At 33.0% G+C, this 21,884-nt stretch overlaps 1 protein-coding gene across 1 annotated transcript; it reads right to left on the bottom strand.

Moving 5' to 3' along the window:
• Nucleotides 1-6,150: 6,150 nt before the first annotated feature.
• Nucleotides 6,151-7,848, bottom strand: LOC124437353 (deoxynucleoside triphosphate triphosphohydrolase SAMHD1-like). The gene is made up of 2 exons (XM_046987331.1): nt 7,507-7,848; nt 6,151-7,355 (listed from the first exon to the last, which is right to left on the bottom strand). The coding sequence occupies exons 1-2, from the start codon at nt 7,670-7,672 to the stop codon at nt 6,451-6,453; spliced, it is 1,071 nt and encodes a 356-aa protein (XP_046843287.1). The 5' UTR covers nt 7,673-7,848; the 3' UTR covers nt 6,151-6,450.
• Between the last annotated feature and the right edge of the window lie 14,036 nt (nt 7,849-21,884).

Below are 21,884 nucleotides of genomic sequence, written 5' to 3'. Positions count from 1 at the left end.
ACCTAAATCCTGCAAACATCTTCATTGAATATTAAACGTGCAATGGCAGGTAGCCTACCTGAAAAGGAAAATTACCGTACGTGGGAAAGTAAATAGTAAAACCTGTTGCCATATATCAATAAAGATTTAAGAAAGTCTTAGATCAATTCACTGAATTTCTGCAATTGTTATTCAACCCAAAACATTACATTCCTTTCTATCGAAATTTGACATAATCAGTTAAGGTTCCTTCAAGATTACTATTTAAGACATAAGAATGAAGGCGGCATTCGGAATACGTTTCACAGAAACAAATAACAGCTGTATTTTGGGCGCCAAATTTATGACCTTCTGTCTCAGTAAAACTCAGAGAGATGAGGAAAGCGTCCATTTAAAGCAAAAATTATGTAATATTTTATCTCTTCTCCGGCTTCGCTTTTATGCCTGTTTTACAGCACTACATCTAAGCCTATAACATAATTAAAATATTGGCTGTTTTTGTCTCAAAAGCTTAGTTGTCAGTACATTTATAGACCATGATCTGTGCCTCAAATATTTTCTTTACAGACAAGTTTCGTTGAACACCTCAGGAAAGAGCGCAAAATTTTCAAAATAGATAAAAAATCACTTGTTGTTTGATATTCTTTTTATTGTCACTTCTAAAAAGATGCAGTTTTTTTAGTATTTTGCGGTTGAATTTCAGAATTCCTCGCTCCTTCAATTTTGAATGTCGCCATTTTTTGGTGCGGAACTTCATGTATCTAAATGCCGTTGTTGCGGTGAGGCAAATTTATTCACGGGCGCCATCTTGAAAGGTGGCAAAAACGCGAGACTCTTAATAAAATCTAAGTAAAATGTAAGTTTTAAATGAAGAATTCTGTCGAAAATTTTGGAAGAAAACCTATACTGTCACCTCCGCACTTATGTATCACCATAGGAGAAGCATATTTTAGATCTAAATCTCGTCAGTTTAAATAAATCATGGTTAAATCGTTATATCGCAACTTATACGAATGTACAACTCACTTTTCGAAGGATAGCAACGCATCTTTCCATAAATTTTGCCTTGAACAATAAAGCTTGCTAGGAAATTGATCATTACCACTAAAGCATTTTTTTTAATAGGCTTTTAACGAGTCACATTATTTTGCACAGGCCTAAGATGCATGTCAAAATTGCAGAACAAAAATTTAGCAGGTTACAGCTATGTTACAGATGCCATAAAGTACGTGCCTTTCTTATTAACCTGCCCTAAGTGATGCAAGCGCAAAAGTAAAGTTTTAAAAGTATTGCTACGAGGCTATAAGACACACTAAACACAAAAATTGCTTTGATTCAATGTTTTAACCACTCTTTCTACAAGGTCACTCAACATAGTATAAGTGGAGTCCATTCTTTGCTTTGGAAGAGTAAAATTCTGAAATTCCTCTGTTTAAATATAAAAGGACAACATTTTTTGGATTTGTAGAACCTACACTAAGCATTAAAGTGCTTGCTCACTTTCTTCTAACCGAAGTTCTTGTCTCCATTACAAACCAATGTCCCAAACCATCTTGAGTTACTGTTTCCATACCTTAATTATATAAAGAATGACTTCAAAACTAATTCAGATATTCTTTATTTTAAATCGACATTATAAACTTTTATCCAAGGACACAGAGTAAATTGGTAATTTAGTAGGTATAATAGATCAGAATCATCATTAGATTTGTTGCAGCTAGAGAAATATAAATACAGGATAATTTTTTAAATCAATTTGCCAGAACTCTTTCTTTGTCCTTTTCATGGTATGACAAGGACAATATTTATCTATGAAAGTCCTTGCTAATGAAACTCGCAGTAAAACAAAATTTCAACTAAAGCAAAAAAATCCAGCTTTCTGTCTTTTGAAATGGCTCACTGAAAAATATTCTTTCTTGAACTGTAAAACATGATCTTGGGCATAAAGCCTTAACTGAATTTTAACAATCATCACAACCTATGAAAGAGATTGTTGAAAAATACAAAAATTTAACAATTCTGACATATTGTAAACAATTCGTAGCTAAGTTTGCTCTAAGAATCATATAACGTCGAGTTCTAGCTTGTCGTTTAGAGATTTTATCACTTCTTTTCAAAATACTTCTCAGTTGTTAGCAGAACCTTGGAAACAAGCATTTCCGGCAATTTGGAGAGCGAATTATTTGTTGTACACTAAGTTATAAAAAACCGTTTTTATTAGCTGCATTCTTAATGTGGAAATCGTCGAAACTGCAACTAGTTAAATAGGTACTAAAGGTGGCTCAGAGAAATGTTACGCAGGAGACAATTGTCTCTTAAAACATAATGAATCGAACTCATCACTGCCCCTGAATAAACAGAAGAAATTTGGATTAACACAAAAAATAACCTAGTTCACGACACTTCCTAAAATGCATAGAGAGAGATTGTTCTTAGCGTCCCATCGTTAGTTTAAACTTGTTTAGATTGGGGCAGGTAGACAGGGATGGCTTTATTCTTTAAAGTTATGCTTAATTTTCTCAATGAAGTACCATGCATTATAAGCACAATTATCAAAACACATACTATACCCATCATTTATAAAGAAAGGCCGGCCTCCTGGGTTTTTCTACAAAATTTTCAATCCCCTCATTATGTAACACCTCTGATTCCTCGCTCTGTTCAATGATATCTTTGCGAATAGATATTCTACACAAAAAGATTTAAGCCGACCTTGACCCATTCTACTCCTCAAATAGCTTTTTACACTTTATAAGCAAGAAAACGACCTCTCTACTGAAGCAGTCGCCACTGGCAAGACATAATTTGATTTTGACATATTTACCACTTGACGTAAGCTCGACTGAAGATTAAAATTGTAGATGTATTTAAGCATCTCATTACTGCACTCTTTTTGAAAGTCCTTGTCGTTGTAAATGAAGGAAAGTTGACTCTTCAAAGTATGGATGTCAAAAAGAGGACTATACTTTTCTTTGAGAAGATTGATCTTCTCCTGTAGAACTATACCCTTCCATAAAGTAAAGAGTTTAGGATTTCCAAAATCTAAAAACTCGAACTGATTAATATCTTGAAATCGTTCACTTAACATGCTTTTAATGGAATCAATAATCTCAAAATACAGCTGTTTGTAATTGTATCTGCTATCAGCTCTGGTTGCTGGTGGGCATATTTTTTCTATTGCAGTTTGGTAAAACTCGGTGAAACGTTGATCTGTGCGAAGTGATACAATAAACTGCTTGAAATTTTCAATCTTGCTTATGCCATAATTAAAATGGGTTTCCCTATTTTGAAGAATAGAATACAAAATTGTACACTGTTCTAAGATCCTGTAAAAAACATACACTAGAAAACAAAAGAAAAAGCTATCAAGATAATGCAGTAAGCCACTTATTTTACTTAATGACTCATCATCCCATCCAGCTGTTTGTTCAAGTACCCCCTCAAAAATATTTAAAATTTTTCATAGTTTTTGTGGAATACATTGATTAATCTAGAGCGATAATACCATCTTGTTTCACCAGGGGCAGGAAACTCAAGATTGTTTGATGTGAGAAAAGCTTTTCTTTTGGGGCATTGCTTGTAAATGCCGAATGTACTTATATTAGTAAAAAAGATTTTAACAGGAGAAATTAATGAGGCTGGCTGGCATAGGACAAGGTTCAATCTATGAGCTGCACAATGAACAAAATGGGCAAAAGGATACTCTTGTCAAACCAATGATTGAACACCATTGATATGGCCAAACATCACAAAAGCACCATCATATGTTTGCAAAACCAGTTTTTCTATTATATCTGATTTCATCTTCAATGACTAAATCAAGACAGCTGATAAGATCATTTTGAATATCTGGGAGACTCCAGTAAATCTTCTGTCGCCAACTCTATCAGATTCTGCTAGTCTACTGTGCAGTCGACGCTCAAATACAGAATCAAACTTTGCAAAACATTCGAGCAACTCTCTATAATTACCTTTGTCAAGCTACCTTCGGACTCATCGTGACCTCTAAATGGCAACTCTTACTTTGACAAATACAGCACTGCCTCAGTAACAGTTTTTAAAATTTCTCGATTTTGCCTTACCTCCTCATTGTGACGCTTAATCTCATTTTTTCTAGCGAGAGACATAAGACAATCAATTCGTTCACCAGCTCCATACGTTTTCCATGTCTTAAAAGCAGTCAAATGCGATTTAGATTTTTCATGCTCATTAGCATCAGACATAATACTCCACATATCGTTGTAGCCATTCTTAGTCCATGATAGCGATGTTTGCGAGGAAAATATTAGACATGCAAGGTTGTACTGCCACACAGCCAGTCCTTCACCTCATATCAATCTCTCTGAAATGCTCGTCCCTTATTTTGGATTGATAAATCATGAGTAGGCCGTTCATAAACGATAACATTCTGTTCGGCCGATGATCGAGCAGAGAACAGTTTAGCTAATAAGCTATTTACTAAATCAACATCAGTCCCTTAGCCAACCAGAAGTGTATTTTATGTTTTGCCCTTTGAAGATAGGCGGAATGCATGCGCAAATGATTTATCTGAAAATTTGTGACTGAGCGAACTAATTATTCCATAATCGGTACCAGTACATACGGTTGGTTGTTCTCATTTATTTTGTGACGGAGCGTGCTCTGAAATTTGTGTTTGTACATGCGCTTAGATATTTTTTAATAATATATTTTTTAACATGCTCTCTGTCTACTTAAGCTTGTTTTGACAAATGCATATCAAAGTCATCAACACTTTCTAATGGCACTCGTTATATCCGTGACAACCGACGTTAGAGATGTTTTTATTTTTCTCCATAACTTTGTATCTGCATATTGCAAGTCATATCCAAGCTTTCCTATGATTTGACGGAAAATGGTTTTTATTTACTCTTACACCTTCTGCCTTTATAATTAGTCGATCTGTATTTCTAAAATAATATTTACAAATGCCCCAAAGAGCATCTTCTTTCTGATTTATTGCCACTATTTTACATAAACAATACTATGTCTGACCATTTAATTGTCCGAATTTTGTAATTTGATCTCGTATTTTGACACGCATGTTTAAAGTCGGAAAGGTGGATTAAGGGATTGAATTTCAAGTACTTTACTTTGATGTCCTTTGAAATCTTTTTCTATTATACAAATACGTTCAAGTGCTTCGATGTTTTCAATTGTTCAAAACTTTTTTGTAAAGCCGGAATTTTCATCCTTGTTCATTTTAGCATAGGATTCACTACTTGATGTGCGAGGTCATTAAAGTCAGTTAAATATTATTATGTAGAACTATACATCTCAGGCTTCAAAAGGATATAAAAATTTATTTTTGTATATTGCGACACATGAGTTGCTATAAATAATTCCTGTTGTAATTCATAAATTAGGCTAAATTACTTGTTATAAATTTGCATAGTATTTGTATGTATAATGTCAGAATTGTATGAAAATGATCAGGTAGATTTGTTTAATGATAAGTATTTGATCGTTTTAACTCGCCACAATCATTTATTGTTTTGCTGGAAACAATTTATCTTTCATTTTACAAACTACAGTAGACAGTTTGAACTTTGTACAAACTTTTAAATGCATTTCCTTTACAGGGATAACCGACTGGGAGTCAAACAACGCTTTAATGAAACAACTGCAAAAATCAAGTGACGTCGTATTTCATGTGGTAGCCATGGTTATAGCTAGTAGTCCGACTGGGAGTCAAACAACGCTTTAATGAAACAACTGCAAAATCAAGTGACGTCGTATTTCATGTGGTAGCCATGGTTATAGCTAGTAGTCCGACTGGGAGTCAAACAACGCTTTAATGAAACAACTGCAAAAATCAAGTGACGTCGTATTTCACGTGGTAGACATGGCTATGGCTAGTAGTTTTTATGACGTCAGGATTTGGTAATGTCTATCATCAGTTGTTTAATGAACCGATATTTACAATGAAAGGTAATATTTATGTTTGTTTGCATTAGATCAGATTGAATTCGATTGGCGTCGGAAGCTCTGTACCGATTTACTAAGTTGAAAACTTTTTGGCGAGTTTTACGTCGAATTTATCACCAAGGCCGTATATATCTACAGGCATTATTAAATTTGTTGACATTTTTCAGTATACTGTATTTCGCTCATAACGTTTACGTCACCGGACTACAAAAATACATGTCAGTATTGAAAGTTGGAAGTTTATTATAATACTTCTCATTTTATTTTGATTCAGTTTTGTGCTGCTCTAACATAAAGTATTTTTAGCATAGATTATAATATAATTATCAATATTTATTCATTCCTTTGTTTCCATTCTTCCATCTTTTACACTCCAGCTATTTTTTTACTTTTCCATATTTACTGTCCGACTTGGGCATTTAAAGTGTCTATAATCATTGGTGTTTTGAATTTACGATATGTTGTTTAAGTTATAAGAAACTATCAAGTGTGTTTTTAGAACAGAAAGATGTGGCATAAAATCGTTCATAAGGCTTTAGGAACATATGGTTTTGGAAATTCATTATTGTCGCACCATTTTTCAATTATTTCATTAATCAATTGAATCTGTTCTTCATTTTGTTCCTGGTTTTTTGCGTAAACTCTGATATATGTTTCATGGAAATTTTGTGGCAACATTTTACTAACTTCTTCTCTTTTTATCGCAAACGTTTCCCTGCGGGATTTATCGAAAAACCTGACAGCATCAACTGGATTTTTATCTTTCATCGCAAAGTCGAATTCCACTATAGAAACAAATATGTCGTTCTTTGTCAATTTTCTTTCTGATAGATCAATCAACTTTTGGACGATTTCATCCTCTTTTGGGCAGGTGAAGCTCGACGGTAAATCAGTCTGACCACAGAATTTGTAAATCTTCCGTTCTTGTATGTATCTTATCAAATCCTGCGCTTTTCCGACAGCTCGCTTCCGGCTCTCATTTCGTAAGATGCCATACAGAATGCTGTCTGTCAGAACGGTGTATCGTTTCATATAGTTCACAGCTTCTGAGATTTTCATGATTTTATCGACTTTGTAAAACGCCCTAGCTAGCAAATCTTCTATTGGTGCCTTAGTTTTGTGTTGATAAACTCTGTGATAGAGGGACCAACGTGTGTGGAACAACTCGTACAAGTTAAACACCTCTTTGTCACGTACGCAGATCTGAAGTTGGCCTTTAAAAGACATGATGCGAACATTTTCAAAGTAGCGTCTGTGGTCAAAATTACTTTTCACTCCAACATTAGCGCAGTCACGGGCAATGTAATCAAATTTTTTGCAGTCGATATGATTTCGTTTGTTTGACACGATTTCATAAAGAAACCATTTTGGTTGACCTGTAAATGGACATATCCTTTCTACCTTTTCTTCTTCTTTGTTAGGGTCTTTACCTGCATACAACGAGAATTTATAAAGTCTCGGGTGACTGCAATATAAATGTGGAGTTGTGTTACTGGAGTAATAATTTGGAAGGTATAATAAATAATGAGTTTGAATCCTAATGAGAGCTAGCATGAACTTTATCATGATTTCTAGCATTACCTTTGATGAGATCTTTAATGAATTTTATATGATCCTCATCAAGGTTTTCCTTTGCAAAACTGTCCTTAAGTTCACGATTTGACTTGAGCATATGATCAAATAGTTCTACTGACGCCGTCGCGTGTTTCCACTCATTGTCAGTACTTTCACGACAAAACTTTTTCATGTACACTTTTTCAAAGAAATAAGAGAACGGTCCATGGCCAAGACCACGACAAAGACCTGCAATTTTGACACATAAACGTTCCTCTTTTGTGATTTCAATTTTTTCTATATTTTATCTTTTTCTCTCTTCACGATGAAGCTCGTAAAGTAAATCGATCAATTTTCCACACATATAAGATGTTCCAAGAGCGTGTTCGAACCTGTTTGAAGATACATTGTGTGGGTAAATATTTTCAAAAGTTGCGCTATTCACCACTTAATGTATAAAACATATCCCATAGTGTTTTCCACGTAATAACCTTACCTAGTATGAGTTGCTACAGGGTAAACATAATCACAGAGTCCCAACTGCTTGATATCTTTCAAACGCTAAAACTGTCGTGTGTTGATAATCTTGACCAACAATGGATGAAGTTCGATGAAACCATGAATTGGATCGTTGAATATCTTAGATTTATCATTTGATTGGCTGTCTTCATTTTTTAAAGTTGCAGAATCTCCCATATCTATTTAAACTAAAATTTTCAAATAAAACAATTTTGTTTGCTTTTATACAATTTACAGATAAACAGTGCTACACGGATTTGCTGTTCACCAATACTTTGTGGAGCTCTAAGGCTTAGCATTTTCAAATTCTACTCTTAAATGCATGCATGTTCAAGACAGATGTATACACTCACAGGCAAAGGCGTAACTAGAACGTTAATTAGGGGTGTTTATATTCATATATTCAGTTGTGCCGTACTGATTTCTTTTGAAATTCAACTCACTTTCAAAAGAAATCAGTAGGGCACAATGGAATATATGATTTTGAGCCCCACCCCTTCCCCCAAATTTACGTTCTCTTTACGCCTCTGCTGACAGGTTGCCTCATATTTAAGGGAAATACAATCAAACGCCTCAAGTATCTGCGGTATACGAATCTATATCCAAGGAATTCGTGAGGTAGATAAGTTAATTTTTGCATTTGTTTTTTAAAGCTTATCATATGTTGATGTATAAGTTGCCACACTTAAGGTGCGTTTACACGATTCGATTTGTTAGATCCTAAAAAACGGATCGTGTGAACACATATAAATTGAGCCTACCACATTTGGATGGGTCAGTCTGAAATGTCGGATATAGAACTTGAAAAGATCAGATAAAGCCAAATAAAACCAGAGTTTTCACCATCCATACTTTCCATATTTAGATTTGAAAAAAACTTGGAACCAAGGACATAAAGATGAAAAATGTATCAATAAATGTTCTAGATAAAATAAATGGCTGCTACTACTATTAGAAGTATCCAGACGAATATAAATATTAACAAAATTAGCGGACCGAGAAATCGGATCTTGTGAACGTGCCACAAAAACATGGTTACGTTGAGGAGCTCATGTGTACGTGTGCGGGGATGATCTTTTAATGAGACGAACAAACATCAAAGGCGATAGGAACCAAAGAAATACGTGCTGCGGTACTTTCTCGGGAATGCGTGGATAATAAAATGAGACGCCCGATAATGAAAAAGCGCTTTCCAATAATGGCATCAATATTCATGATTGTTATAAAATCTCCACTACCAAAAGTCTGTTTTATTTTTCGAAGATTTTTTCTCGCTATTTTTCTATGGTAGCTGTAGAAGCAATATCAACTAAGCCAATGGTCAATTTGAGAAAACAGTCATTTCACTCAAGATGCCTTATTTGTAATTTGTGTACGCAGGTGGAATCTTGTAAAGAACCGACCGACAATACGTGTTGTCATTACAAGATAAGTAGCACAGAGTTTATAGTTTGAGTAATAACTGAAAAAAGATTATTATATCCAATCTCAAAAAAGTGAATGAAATAAAGTCGTGATAAACTAATGTGATAAAAAACGCGTCAAATAAAAAGTGAGAATCGACACTGAGGAAATAAACCGAAGTATTTAGCTTGCTCAACAAGGCAAGTTCATATCCAAATTTTGGCTAAAAGAAGAGACATTGCGACCAACATACGACGCGTTGCAACATCGACACTTAAAGAGATAAACAACACCAGAGTCTCAGAGCACCTGGAGATTTATCCCCTGACAGGAAAACAGTATCACCATATCAGTATCTTCACTCATACTTAATATATTTTATGTTGGGCAATTGTTTTTTTAACACGAATTCGTTTCCCGCCTGGCAAGTCTCACGTTAATTTTTGTTTATACGCATTCAATGTATGCAGTTAACTTCTTAATTTGTATTTTTCACACTAAATTCAACATAGTCAGCAGTTTGGCTTCTATAAGCTAAAAATGTCAAAGTCATGTGACGTAGAATTCTCAATTTTCTTCAATCTACAAATAGAAGTTAAAGTTTAGCTTTTGAGAAGCTTAATTTTCAATTCTGCCAGAAATGATCAGATATCAACGTTCTATACAGTTTTTTTTTGTTATCCGTAAGTTATTGGACTTGTTAATGTTAGTAAAGTTTTTGAGCTTTTGGTGATATTCACCATGATGTATTGAAAAACTATAAATATCAAAAACTATTTGCAATGAAATCCTCGAGCATATTTAATAATGTTATTAGCTAGTTTTAGATACAACAACATTGGGGTTATTAGGATTGGTTGTTTGGATGTAACGCTTGTACTCATACTATAGTGATTTATTACATTAAACACAACTCCTTGTGCTCACATTTTTATGTAAATTTCTTTTGTGTGTGAGCATGAAAAAACAAATTTATAGCGGAAGTTTTTCTCTTAACAGCTGTTCTGATTTCAAATAATTTTCTAGCAATTTAATCAACGAATCTTCTTTTGAAGCTGGTGAACAAGGTTTTTGCGTTGCGAGGCGGTGTCATCAGGTTAATTTTTTCGAGAAAATACTTACATGATACAAGTGTCTTATTTGTAATATATTTGCATGTACAGGTGGCAGTCTCATATTGAATCGATGATACCTGTTGTCTTCGCAACTTAAAGGAGAACAAATTTTATGAATTCAACAATACTTGAACAAAATCATTTTCTTCCGTACGCATTTTCTTCCAATAAAAATAAGTACATTTAACGGATTTATCGTTGTTCGTTTATATCAACTACAATTATTTGTTCTCCATATTTTATGTAAATATCTTTTTGTCTGTGATAATAAACTACGAAAAGGATCACGAAATTCTTTTTGCAGTAGCTGTTCCAGTATCAGAACATTTTTGTCGTAATTTTTTTTGTAGCACTTGTTCCAATTTCAAAATATTTTTTGACATAATTCATTAAACTTAAAGTTTATTTTGAATGAAAGATGGGAATGAATTATACTTTTTCCAATGTACTTTTTTAAAATAGAACTCAAAAGACGAAGGTTTCTATATATTTTGTATTGTCTGAAGGGAAAATGATAATAAAACAAAGGTATGATAAAGTATTCTCAACAAAAACACGTCGGTATTAAAAGCAAAAATTAGCGCCGACAAAATCAAATGAAATATTTAGACTTTTTTCACAACAAGACAAGTTGCTGTCAGAATATTTGACTGAAAATATCTTTTGCTAGTTTTGTGGTTTATTGCACTTTGTTTTTATTTGGCCTTTTCGTGGCAATGCTTAATTCTTTTCATCTGGAAAATGCTAAACGCTCATCACGACACTGTTCTTATATAAAGAATAAGAAATAATTTCTCCCACCTTTGACTTAACTATGTCTTATCGTTTTTATGTAAAGATCACTGACGTTTATATTTCTACACCAAACACAAGCTTCGTGTAATCTTCTCTCTGCAACCAAAACGATTGAAAGATAACAAACAGAATCGCCCTTTCTTTTTTTGGCCTGGTAGAGATTACGTGCATAGGCAACGCCAATCTTTGAACCCATAGAATACTTGCTGGGATGATTTTTCACGCATGCGCTAAAAAACAATGAATTGTATCGAAATGGAACTTTGCTTTCCTATATTCGCTTTAACATTTGGATTGTTTCAAAAGCAATAGTGCCGACATTCTGTTGCATATGCCGAAAGTTTTTCATTACGAAGTTTGCAAAGGTAGCTGTAAAAGAAATAAATATTAAACAGAACAAGTTGTTATACCCAACAATACATAAATCTTAGTTAAATATTTAACGTTTAATGACAGGTAGCCTACATTAAAAGGAAAATTACCGTATGTGGAAAATTCAATATTTAAACCTGCTGCCATACATCAATATAGAGCAAAATAAATCTTAGATCAATGCAGTGAATTTCTGCATTTGTTATTCAACGGTGTCTTGTGTATCTGTGAGCCTGTAGGCCCAAAACATTACATTCCTTTCTCTAGAAATTCTACTTGATCCATTTAGGTTCCTTCAAAATCAGTATAAAGGATATAATAATTAAGGCTGCTTTCGGAATACGTTTCAAAAAAACAAATAACATCTGTATTATGGTCGCCAAATTTATGACCATCTTCTCAGTAAAGTTTAGAGGGTTGAGGAAAGCATCCGTTTGAAAGTCCGGCAAAATTATCTGTTATTTTATCTATTCTCAAGTTTCGCTTTTCTGCCTGTTGTTATATTGTTGCCCTATAAGATTGGAATTTTTGACAGTTTTTGTCAAAAGCTTAGTTTTCAGTATAATTTACCCATTTTTGAACTTTTGTTACATGCTATTAAAATAAAATTTCGAACGAAAAACTTTACTTTCTTTATGCAAACATAAATTGTGATATAAAATTAGTACACAGTCACATTCCTTTCAAAACCATTCAAACATTACATATAAGTACTTCCTAATATTAAAAAATATATTATTCACAAAGTAACTTTAAAGTAGTCTTTGTGTTGTTTCGTGCAACACAAAGACTACTTTAAAGTCTCGTGCAACACAAAGACTACTTTAAAGTCTCGTGCAACACAAAGACTACTTTAAAGTCAAAACAACACAAAGACTACTTTAAAGTCAAAACAACACAAAGACTACTTTAAAGTCAAAACAACACAAAGACTACTTTAAAGTCAAAACAACACAAAAACTGTTTTGTCTTGTTTTGCAAAACTTTGTAAAATGCGGATGAAAATTAATGCCAATCTTATCGTTCACCTGTTATATATATATATCGTACAAATATTTTACGCAGTCAGATGTTTTTCATAATCTTTAAAGTGTAGCATATATATTTGTGATACGGCTGTACTTTATGTATGTAAAATTGAAAGTTTTCTAAAGATTGCTTTTAAATACGTTTTCTACCTAGAAAAACGAAATCCTTGAAGAATTTAGTTTCTTGCTTAACATGCTATGATGTACCAAGCTTTATTCTTTTAAGTCTTCAAAATAATTCTTTTGAAATTATTTGCTAGCAGTAGTCGATCTATGGTTGGGCAAATCAAACCAATGTCGCACATATTGAAATTATAAATTCTTAATTACAATTTACGCATGCGAAGATAATTATTGTTAGCAAATGCCACGTAGCCCTCTCATTATGAGATGCTGTTTAGTAAATTATCTTGAGCTTTTTGCCACATTTTCTTTCTAATACATCGAGTTAACTTTTTCACATGTAAAATGATTAGTTTGCCTGATATTTATTGCAATCATATTTCAAAAATACATTAAAATCGAAAAAAATATTTTAATTCATATGCATATAATGATTTTAATTAATCGTATAGAAGTATTGAATGTTGTTTTTTTGTGAAATGAACTATCAATATAGGTAAAGCCCAGCGTATGCTTGGAGTAACCTGTTTAACTTGTAAAAGAAAGAAACTTAGTTTCTTGGCTATAATTCATTTTTAAAAGATATAAAACCTGCTTTTTTATACTGATAATAACATGTAATACTTGTACTCATTCCTCATTCCCTAGTGATTTATTACATTAAACAAACTCATTATGCTCACATTTTTATTTTTATGTAAATTTCTTGTGTGTGAGCATAAAACAACAAATTTATCGCGGAAGTTTTTCTCTTAACAGCTGTTCCGATTTCAAATACTTTTCTAGCAATTTAATCAACGAATCTTCTTTTGTAGCTGGTTAATAAGGTTTTTTGCGTTGCGAGGCGGTGTTATCAAATTAATCTTTTCGAGAAAATACTTAAATGATAGAAATGTCTTATTTGTAATATATTTACATGTACAGGTGGCAGTCTCGTATTGAATCAACGATACCTGTTGTCAGGGGCGGATCTAGGATTTTTCAAACATCAGTCATAAAACATCGGAGGCGCTCCGCACCTGGGGGGGTCTGAGGCTATCTCTCCTGAGAAATTTTGAATTTCAGAGCCTTAAAAATGCCATTTTCAGCGTTTCAGAGCATTACAAAATGTATTTTGTGGGCATCGTTTTTGCATTAATACAGCACATTTTGGTTACGTTTTTTTTCAAAAAAAAAATGAAGTGAACAATACTTGAATGTTTTGCCAAATATTTAGGCTCATTATTATGCCAAATATATGGCTCATTAGCATGTCTAGGAACGTAAAATTTATTTTACAATAATGCTATATTCAAAAACAGATATAGCATTTAAAAATTTCTACCAAGTTGTCAGGTATAGACCCCCCTAGAGACCCCATTCAAACCTCTATGTAATGAGTTAAGTTAGAAATTTGGTACTACAAGTGACAGTTCATAGATATAGAAAAGCTCAGACTTCAAACCATGCAAGTTTATTGTAACCCTTTACCCATCTCCACATCACTATTAGCAAATTCACCTTTTGAGGAAAAACTCAAAATTTTTTTCTGCCAAAGCTTAAGCAAAAATTATCAGAGTGAAAATTTGCAGATAAGGACAGCTGAATGCCATAAATGTTTATTAGGCATTTCACTTGACTATTATCTTCTTCAAGGTGTGCTGTATAGCAATCACTAGTAGCATTGTATTATCAATTACAAACAGAATGTAACCAACATGTCTTTAATTATATAATTACATGAATGTTAAAATTGGTTCATGTGTCATGCTTACTGGTTATGATAAATATCATTTCATATGATCAAAGCTCGTTTAAATGTAAATCTGAAATAATTTAGTTTAGAAATTATAATGATCATCAGAAAAATTACCTAGTGATCATGAAAAATACTTTGCTGTTTTGCCAAATTTCAAGGTTTATCTGCATACATAGGAAGACATTTTTACTTTATAGAAAATGCTTTTCATACATCAATAGCCCTTTGGAATATATGGCAAACAATCTGGTATGAGCCGTAGATTAACACAACTTTACATCTCTACATGAGGTGTTCAGTTAGAAAAGGGGACAATATGTGACATGGGACAACATTTCATGTATCTGAAATACTAAGGTTTAATACCATTCTAGTCAAATTGTCAAAATAAAAAGCTTCATGGATCATAAGACTCAAAATCACAGGTTATAGTAAACAGCTTCTCATGTAATCAATGTTAGTTTTCTCAAATCTTAAACAATATGTAGTATAACTGTCTAATGATTGAATGATCAATGATCATAAACTGAAAAGCCCCAAACATTTGTTTGTAATAAAGTAAATAACAGTATGGCGCCTTATGGCTACAGATTTTTTGTCCATTGAAATATATTTGCAGGAATGTAGGATTTCGCTGCCATATACGGTCACGATTCCCTAAGCACTAAAGAAATCATAGCTAAAAGTCCTTCGGCAACAACAATTTTAGAAGCATCTATCTGCTTACCATATGCCATATTAACATAAATCGCATCACACACTCGCATAAATTGACTTTGATATATTACATTCATGCATACACTTCAGTTGTCCTTTACTTACGATTTTGGATGTAAATTTCTGCTGATAAAACTCAAAACAATGTTGGCTTGCTTTTGAACATCAATGACTGAAATGTCGCTCGCGAGATCGTCTTTGCCAAGCATTTACAATTCATCCATAAATTTTTCGCCCTCTTGAAAAAATTCCCAGTTTGGTAAAGCAGCATTCATGTCAACATATGAATTTGTAAAGATTTCCATAAATTCCATCTGATTGTAGTTTAGTTTCTATCATGCTTTAGAAAATTATTATGAAACGATCAAACATTCAATTCAGACAGTGAGCTTGACTATGTTAGTTCAGTTGGCTATCAGTCGAAATAGGTCAAACCAATCACAGTAAGACAAAATTTAAACGAACCAATTACACGATAGCAAGTGGACTCCTTATAGGTCCGGCCACCCTATTATCGGTCGAGATTATTCCAAACTGTCCACTGATCTGGCCATTGACCAATAAAATAGCGTTTCTGGCGTTCTTAGACTCCTTTATAAGTCGAACCAGTCAAGCCACCCCGCTTATCAGTCGGTTATTCCAGGTCAATTAAAATTCAACTGATCTGGTTACCAAGGAGATATTCATGGTTAGTCATTAGTTTTCAATAATAAATAAAGCTGGATTTTTATCACGAAGTAAATGCGATAATAAAGTAAGAATAATTAATGAATTTTTAACCAATATGAATAGGTAATTTTTGAGTTTCAAACATCAGTCGCGCGACGGATTTGACATACTCTAGATCCACCCCTGCCTGTTGTCTTCGCAACATAAAGGAGAACGAATATTATGAGTTCAACAATACTTGAACGAAAATATTTTGTTCCGTTTGCATTTTCTTCCATAGAAATACGTACATTTAACGAATTTATCGTGTTCGTTCAAATCAACAACAATTTTTTTGTTCTCCATATTTTATGTAAATATATTTTGCCTGAGGTCATAAACTACTAAAATGATCACGAAATTCTTTTTGCAGCAGCTGTTCCAGTTTCAGCACATTTTTGTCATAATTCATTAAACTTAAAGTTTATTTTGAATGAAAGATGGGAATGAATGTTTCTGTGCCCAATGTAACTATATAAGATAGAAATCAAAAAACGAAGGTTTCTACAAATTTCGTTATGTCTGCAGTAAAAATGTGAACAAAACAAAGGAATAAAACATTATTCTCTACAAAAATGCGTCGGGATGAAAAGCGAAAATTGGCGCCGACAAAATCAAATGAAATATTTAGGCTTTGTTCAAAACAATATTCCCTCTGCAGCCAAAAGGATTGAAAGATAACAAACAGACTCGCTCTTTTCATTTTTTGCCTGGCAGATATCACATGCATAGGCAACGCTAATCGGTGACGAAATAAGATACTTGCTGGGATGATTTTTACGCATGCACCATAAAAGGAATGAAATGTTCGAAAATGGAATTGTGCTTTCATATAATCACTAGAACATTTTGGATTGCTTAAAAACCAATATGGCCTATTGCCGAGATTCTTTTGCATATGCCTAAAGTTTTTCATTACTAAGTTTGTTATGGTAGCTGTAAGAGAAGTATAAATTAAACACAACAAGTTCAAATCTAAATCTTAATTTTAAATATTACATATATCTTAATTAAATATTAAACGTGAAATAACAGGTAGCCTACCTTATATAGAAAATTAAATAGATAAATCTGCGGTCATATATCAATATAAATCTAAGTAAATCTTATATCAATGCAGTGAATTTCTGCATTTGTTATTCAACCGTGTCTTGTGTATCTGTGAGCCTGCAGGCCCAAAACATTGCTTTCCTTTCTATCGAAGCTCTACTTGATCCATTAAATTGTTTATATTACGAATTTTAGAACCCACTTTTTATTCTGTTATCTGAAAATTTGGACTATTTGAAGAACTATGATATGTCGATGGTATTAAACAAGCAAATATAAGTTCGTTAGTTTTGCCTCCAAAGCTGGGTATTTTTTTCGAACTTTTTACGACGCCATAATGACACTTGTGACGTAGAGTTGAACACGTCTGCTTCCGGTGATATAATAATATATAGAAACATAAGTGATTTGAATCTTTTGATTGTCCTTTTTCTTGTTTTTCAAATAAATACACACATTTTTTCTTAAAAATTAAAAACAATATAGTAAGAAAAATTATTGCTAAAGTATGGCCTCCAACAATTATCAGCTTGACACGATAACTCATAGTATGAATCCGTTTCCTCGAGTCGTGCAAAAATCAAGTAGCTATGTCGTAATGTCGAGCGATTTCATGAATTTGTTTGCGATTACGAACCACTTGCTGTGGATGGTGAAGATTGTACTCCAGACAACATTTTCTAGGAAACATTAGACCCACAAAGTCACGCTCCTATAGTACATACTGTATAGCTGTCACGCTCTTATAGTTTAATATAGATGTATATTTTATTACCACTGGTTGGCGATAATTCACGTTTCTTTCTTTTTTAGTTGATGTAGAGTTTTCCAAATAATCTGTAAAAGCCTTATATCTAATTTCTATTATGAAAGATATATTCTCAGCAGTTAATTATTATATTGGATAGGTAATCATAAGCGTAAATTTGGAATTTGTTGTCATTGCTTTTGATTGGTTATCTGCCTCTCTAACGGCTCAAATATACCAGCAAAGAAAATGATCGGATGTATTTCTCGTCAACATTCTTCGCCACTTTCAAATTAAGATTGAAACAAAAATCCTCAAAATGTACAGAACAAGCGATCGAGATAGAGAAAGCCTGAAAGTTCGTCAATGATTATCAATGTTTACACGCTAAATTTATCCATTTCCCTCATCTTGCCAATTATTTTCTTTGTTAGGAAACAAATGAATTGATTTTCTTCCTTTTTTGAGTAATTGGCGCAACAAAATTGATTAGTTCACCAGCAACACATCTTTTTCCATCGCATTTTTTGTATAGATTACCAGTAAAATACGCTGTGATTAGATGTGTTCAATTCCACCATAGATATAATAAACATAGATTGCTGACGTATAAACAATTTGTACGTAAGCAGCATTGAGTTCTATAATAACTGGAGCGGCTAACTGTACTGGGGTGAGGACGCCAAAAAATGGCGGCCAACGGACGTATATCCGCTGAAATGTTCGCTTTGCAGAAAAATAAATTCTCGACCTCCCCCCTGGTATCTATAGTAAATTATAAAGAGTTTTTCAAAAACAAACACGATATCACAAAATATGGCTATCGTTAGTTCCATATTCTGTGACGATATCTTTTTTGGCATTTCTTTTATAATGCCAACACTTCAATCGTTAAATTGATGGATGTCGTAGTTTCCACAAAAGGAACATATCGCTTCTCACACATGAGATAGTTGCTTGTTTTGTTAGTCCGTCGACGATTGAAAAGCAATTATACATGCACTTGAAAAGCCATAAAATACATATTAAAGATCGTATTTTTTAAGACTGACTTGAACGCTAAACATACTGATGTTTTCCTGTTTTTGTTTATAAAACTCAGCATACTTTTCTGTCATTTTTTAGTGCATGAAATCTTAAATTTACCCATTTATTTGCAAAATAGTTTCCCTAAAGCAAAAAGACCCTGCACACATTTTTCTCTGTAAGTAAGTATCAAAAAGAAATGATCAGCTCCAACAGTACCCATGATTTGGAGCAGAGCTTGTTATGTTTTATTGCCGACAACATGCATGGAAGATCAAGGAGTAAAGATAACTGAAAGATGTTATTGAACAGGCAGAGTCTTAAAAAAATGATAATGCTGTAGAGGTAATTGATTTATTTTCTTCGCTATCGAGAGTTATTTAATTTGATCGTTGTCAAATTATATGCATGGAGACAATGGATTCACTAAGGATGCCTTGAATGCTTTGAAGTTAAAATTCATGAACGAAAGAAAGATGGCAAGAAAGTTATGTGTGTTTTGATTCTTAATGAAATGTCAATTCACAAACATGTAAAATGGGAAGGTCATAAAGTTTGTGTCTATGTAAACATTTGTACTGAGATTGATGATGACTCGATGCAGATGTGAAGATTCAAACTGTATAAGCCATTGGGTTTTATATAACTTAATGTTTAAATCATGTCATATCTTTATCGAAATATTTTGGTTGAGTGTTGTTTGAATGTTACTAATATCTAATGGACTAAATTGAAGCATTAACGATTCAGTGATGGAATCTTTAAAGTTGCTGTACTGTGTATTTCTTCATTATTACAGTTTTTGCTTAAAGAAACAGTTTGAGCTTATTTACCTATTAGAGTACAGAATGGAAATTTATCATATGCATTATTGCTGCTTTTTTTAAAGAAAAGTTTTTTCACTTTTCAAAGTTTTTCTATAATTTATTGCTTCTTATTTCTTTTCATGAGATTGATGGTATAGAGGTAATATATTCCAATAACTTTATAACTTCTAAAAAGCTTTTAAGCTTCTAGCATAAAAGTACACCAAAGGTATTTAATTCATTTGGTTTTATTGCCTTGCTATAACAATTCTACTTTCACTTTATCATTCTTGTATGAACAAAGCACCAGATATGGATCCTCATAGAACAAAATGCACTACCAATTGCTTATGAAATTTATTAATGAGGTTAAAACTGTGTTAATCATTCAAATTGTGCATTTATATTACAAATATAGGAAAAACAAAACAAAGTGAAAAAGAAGGGTAGAAGTATTAAAACTACAATTGAATTATAAACACCACTGGAAGTATAAGTGTTTTGACGATTATTTGCATTTTGCCCAATTTATATATCAATACAACAAATATAAAATGTGCTACAACTTTACAAGTATTTGATGCAGTTGCACTTCAGAACATGACAAAAAGGTTACTTAAAGTAATTTCTATACAATATTGTTTGCTTTCATTTACCAAACCTATGCAGACTTGAGTCTTTTTGTATGAAACTCGATTACAGAAAATCCATAATATCCAGAGATTTAATATTTACTTTTTTAAGGAAACAAGTAAAAATCCTACAATTGTGGCGAAAAAAGCCATTGCCTATTGCATGAAAAGATGCAAAATAGCAACGATAACAAATAAGCTAACTTCTCTCTCGTGAACCGTAGAGATGAACTATGTTATACTTTTTTGTGTAGATTAAGAGTTTAATCGATCAAACAAGTTTGACGCTGGTAAGAAAACGAAGCACATTTGCATTCATACATGTGTAGCCGGCACATAGCTCTTTCGGCGATAGTTATAAATGCATCCTCGTAGGAGCAGATAACTGATAACCACAGTTGATTCGCTGTTATGGATTTAAGGTTTTTACCTTGATTTTCATCAAAAAATTGCTTGCCGAATCCCAAATACACACATACATTTTTCTCACTCTTTCCTCGGGAGGGAGTGGGAAATTGCAAAATTTTCGGAAAAGTGGTCAATTTCGGTAAATCTCAGCGGCAAATGACGAAATCCGCCGTTTTTTAACGTCATCAGATATCTAAGGCCGTGCTTGAGATAGCTGCTCCAGTTATTATAGAACTCAATAGTAGCCAGCCGTAGCAAATTGAACATTCCAAGATGGCGGTTCAAGCGGGAAAAAGAGGTATAATTTCTATTACGAAATTTAGGTATTTCGCATTTTTCGTTGTTGTACCCCTTCCATCCTAGTTCTAGCCAATTTTTTGGAAATGGGAGGACATTGCAGAGTTTCTGGATGTAAACTTGAATGCATCAAATGAATTACACGACAAATATTGCTTCGTCAAATTTTTAACGAGTTGTAACAAGTCCAATGATAGCAGTTTTCTTAAGTCTTGACTTATTCCAGACATTTTCATGAGAAGGAAAAAACAAAAAGTTAAAAATATTGATGTGCGCTTATTGGACTTCTGATTTAATTGGTAACATACACCAAAAAAGTCAGAAACAGCCAAAGATCTTAATAGTCAAAACACTTGAGGCTGTCAAATATACATTTTTATGAAACTACACAGTGTATCCCTTACGAAAATTATCAATAGGATCTTATTAGAATTCCAATAGGAATATAAGATTCCTGTAGGAAATCCTATAGGAAGGCAGAGTGAATTCATTTTTATTCCGATTCCGATAGGAAATATATTAAGAAAATGGCGGCAATTTTAAAGCCTATAGGAATATTTAAATTCCTGTAGGAAATCCTATAGGAAGGCAGAGTGGAATTCATTTTTATTCCGATTCCGATAGGAAATATATTAAGAAAATGGCGGCAATTTTAAAGCCTATAGGAATATTTAAATTCCTGTAGGAAATCCTATAGGAAGGCAGAGTGGAATTCATTTTTATTCCGAATCCGATAGGAAATATATTAAAAAAATGGCGGCAATTTTAAAGCCTATAAGAATATTTGAATTCCTGTAGGAAATCCTATAGGAATCCATAATGGTGATTTGTTTTGCAATTCCGACTGGAAATCCTTTAAAAAAATAGTGGGAATTAAAACCTTTATGAATATTAAAATTCCTATAGGAATTCTCCTGGA

This window comes from Xenia sp. Carnegie-2017, unplaced genomic scaffold (assembly GCF_021976095.1).
Source record: "Xenia sp. Carnegie-2017 unplaced genomic scaffold, XeniaSp_v1 HiC_scaffold_16, whole genome shotgun sequence".
NCBI lineage: Eukaryota > Metazoa > Cnidaria > Anthozoa > Malacalcyonacea > Xeniidae > Xenia > Xenia sp. Carnegie-2017.
Note: the sequence above shows the minus strand (reverse complement) of the source record. Positions and strands in the feature narration are given on the sequence as shown.

Bases quoted from the DNA above. Each gene is read 5' to 3' on its own strand.
- LOC124437353 (XM_046987331.1), bottom strand. From the start codon at position 7,672: ATGAAAAAGTTTTGTCGTGAAAGTACTGACAATGAGTGGAAACACGCG. The intron at 7,356-7,506 runs GTAATGCTAGAA...CGTTGTATGCAG, and splicing joins CATTAAAGATCTCATCAAAG to GTAAAGACCCTAACAAAGAA.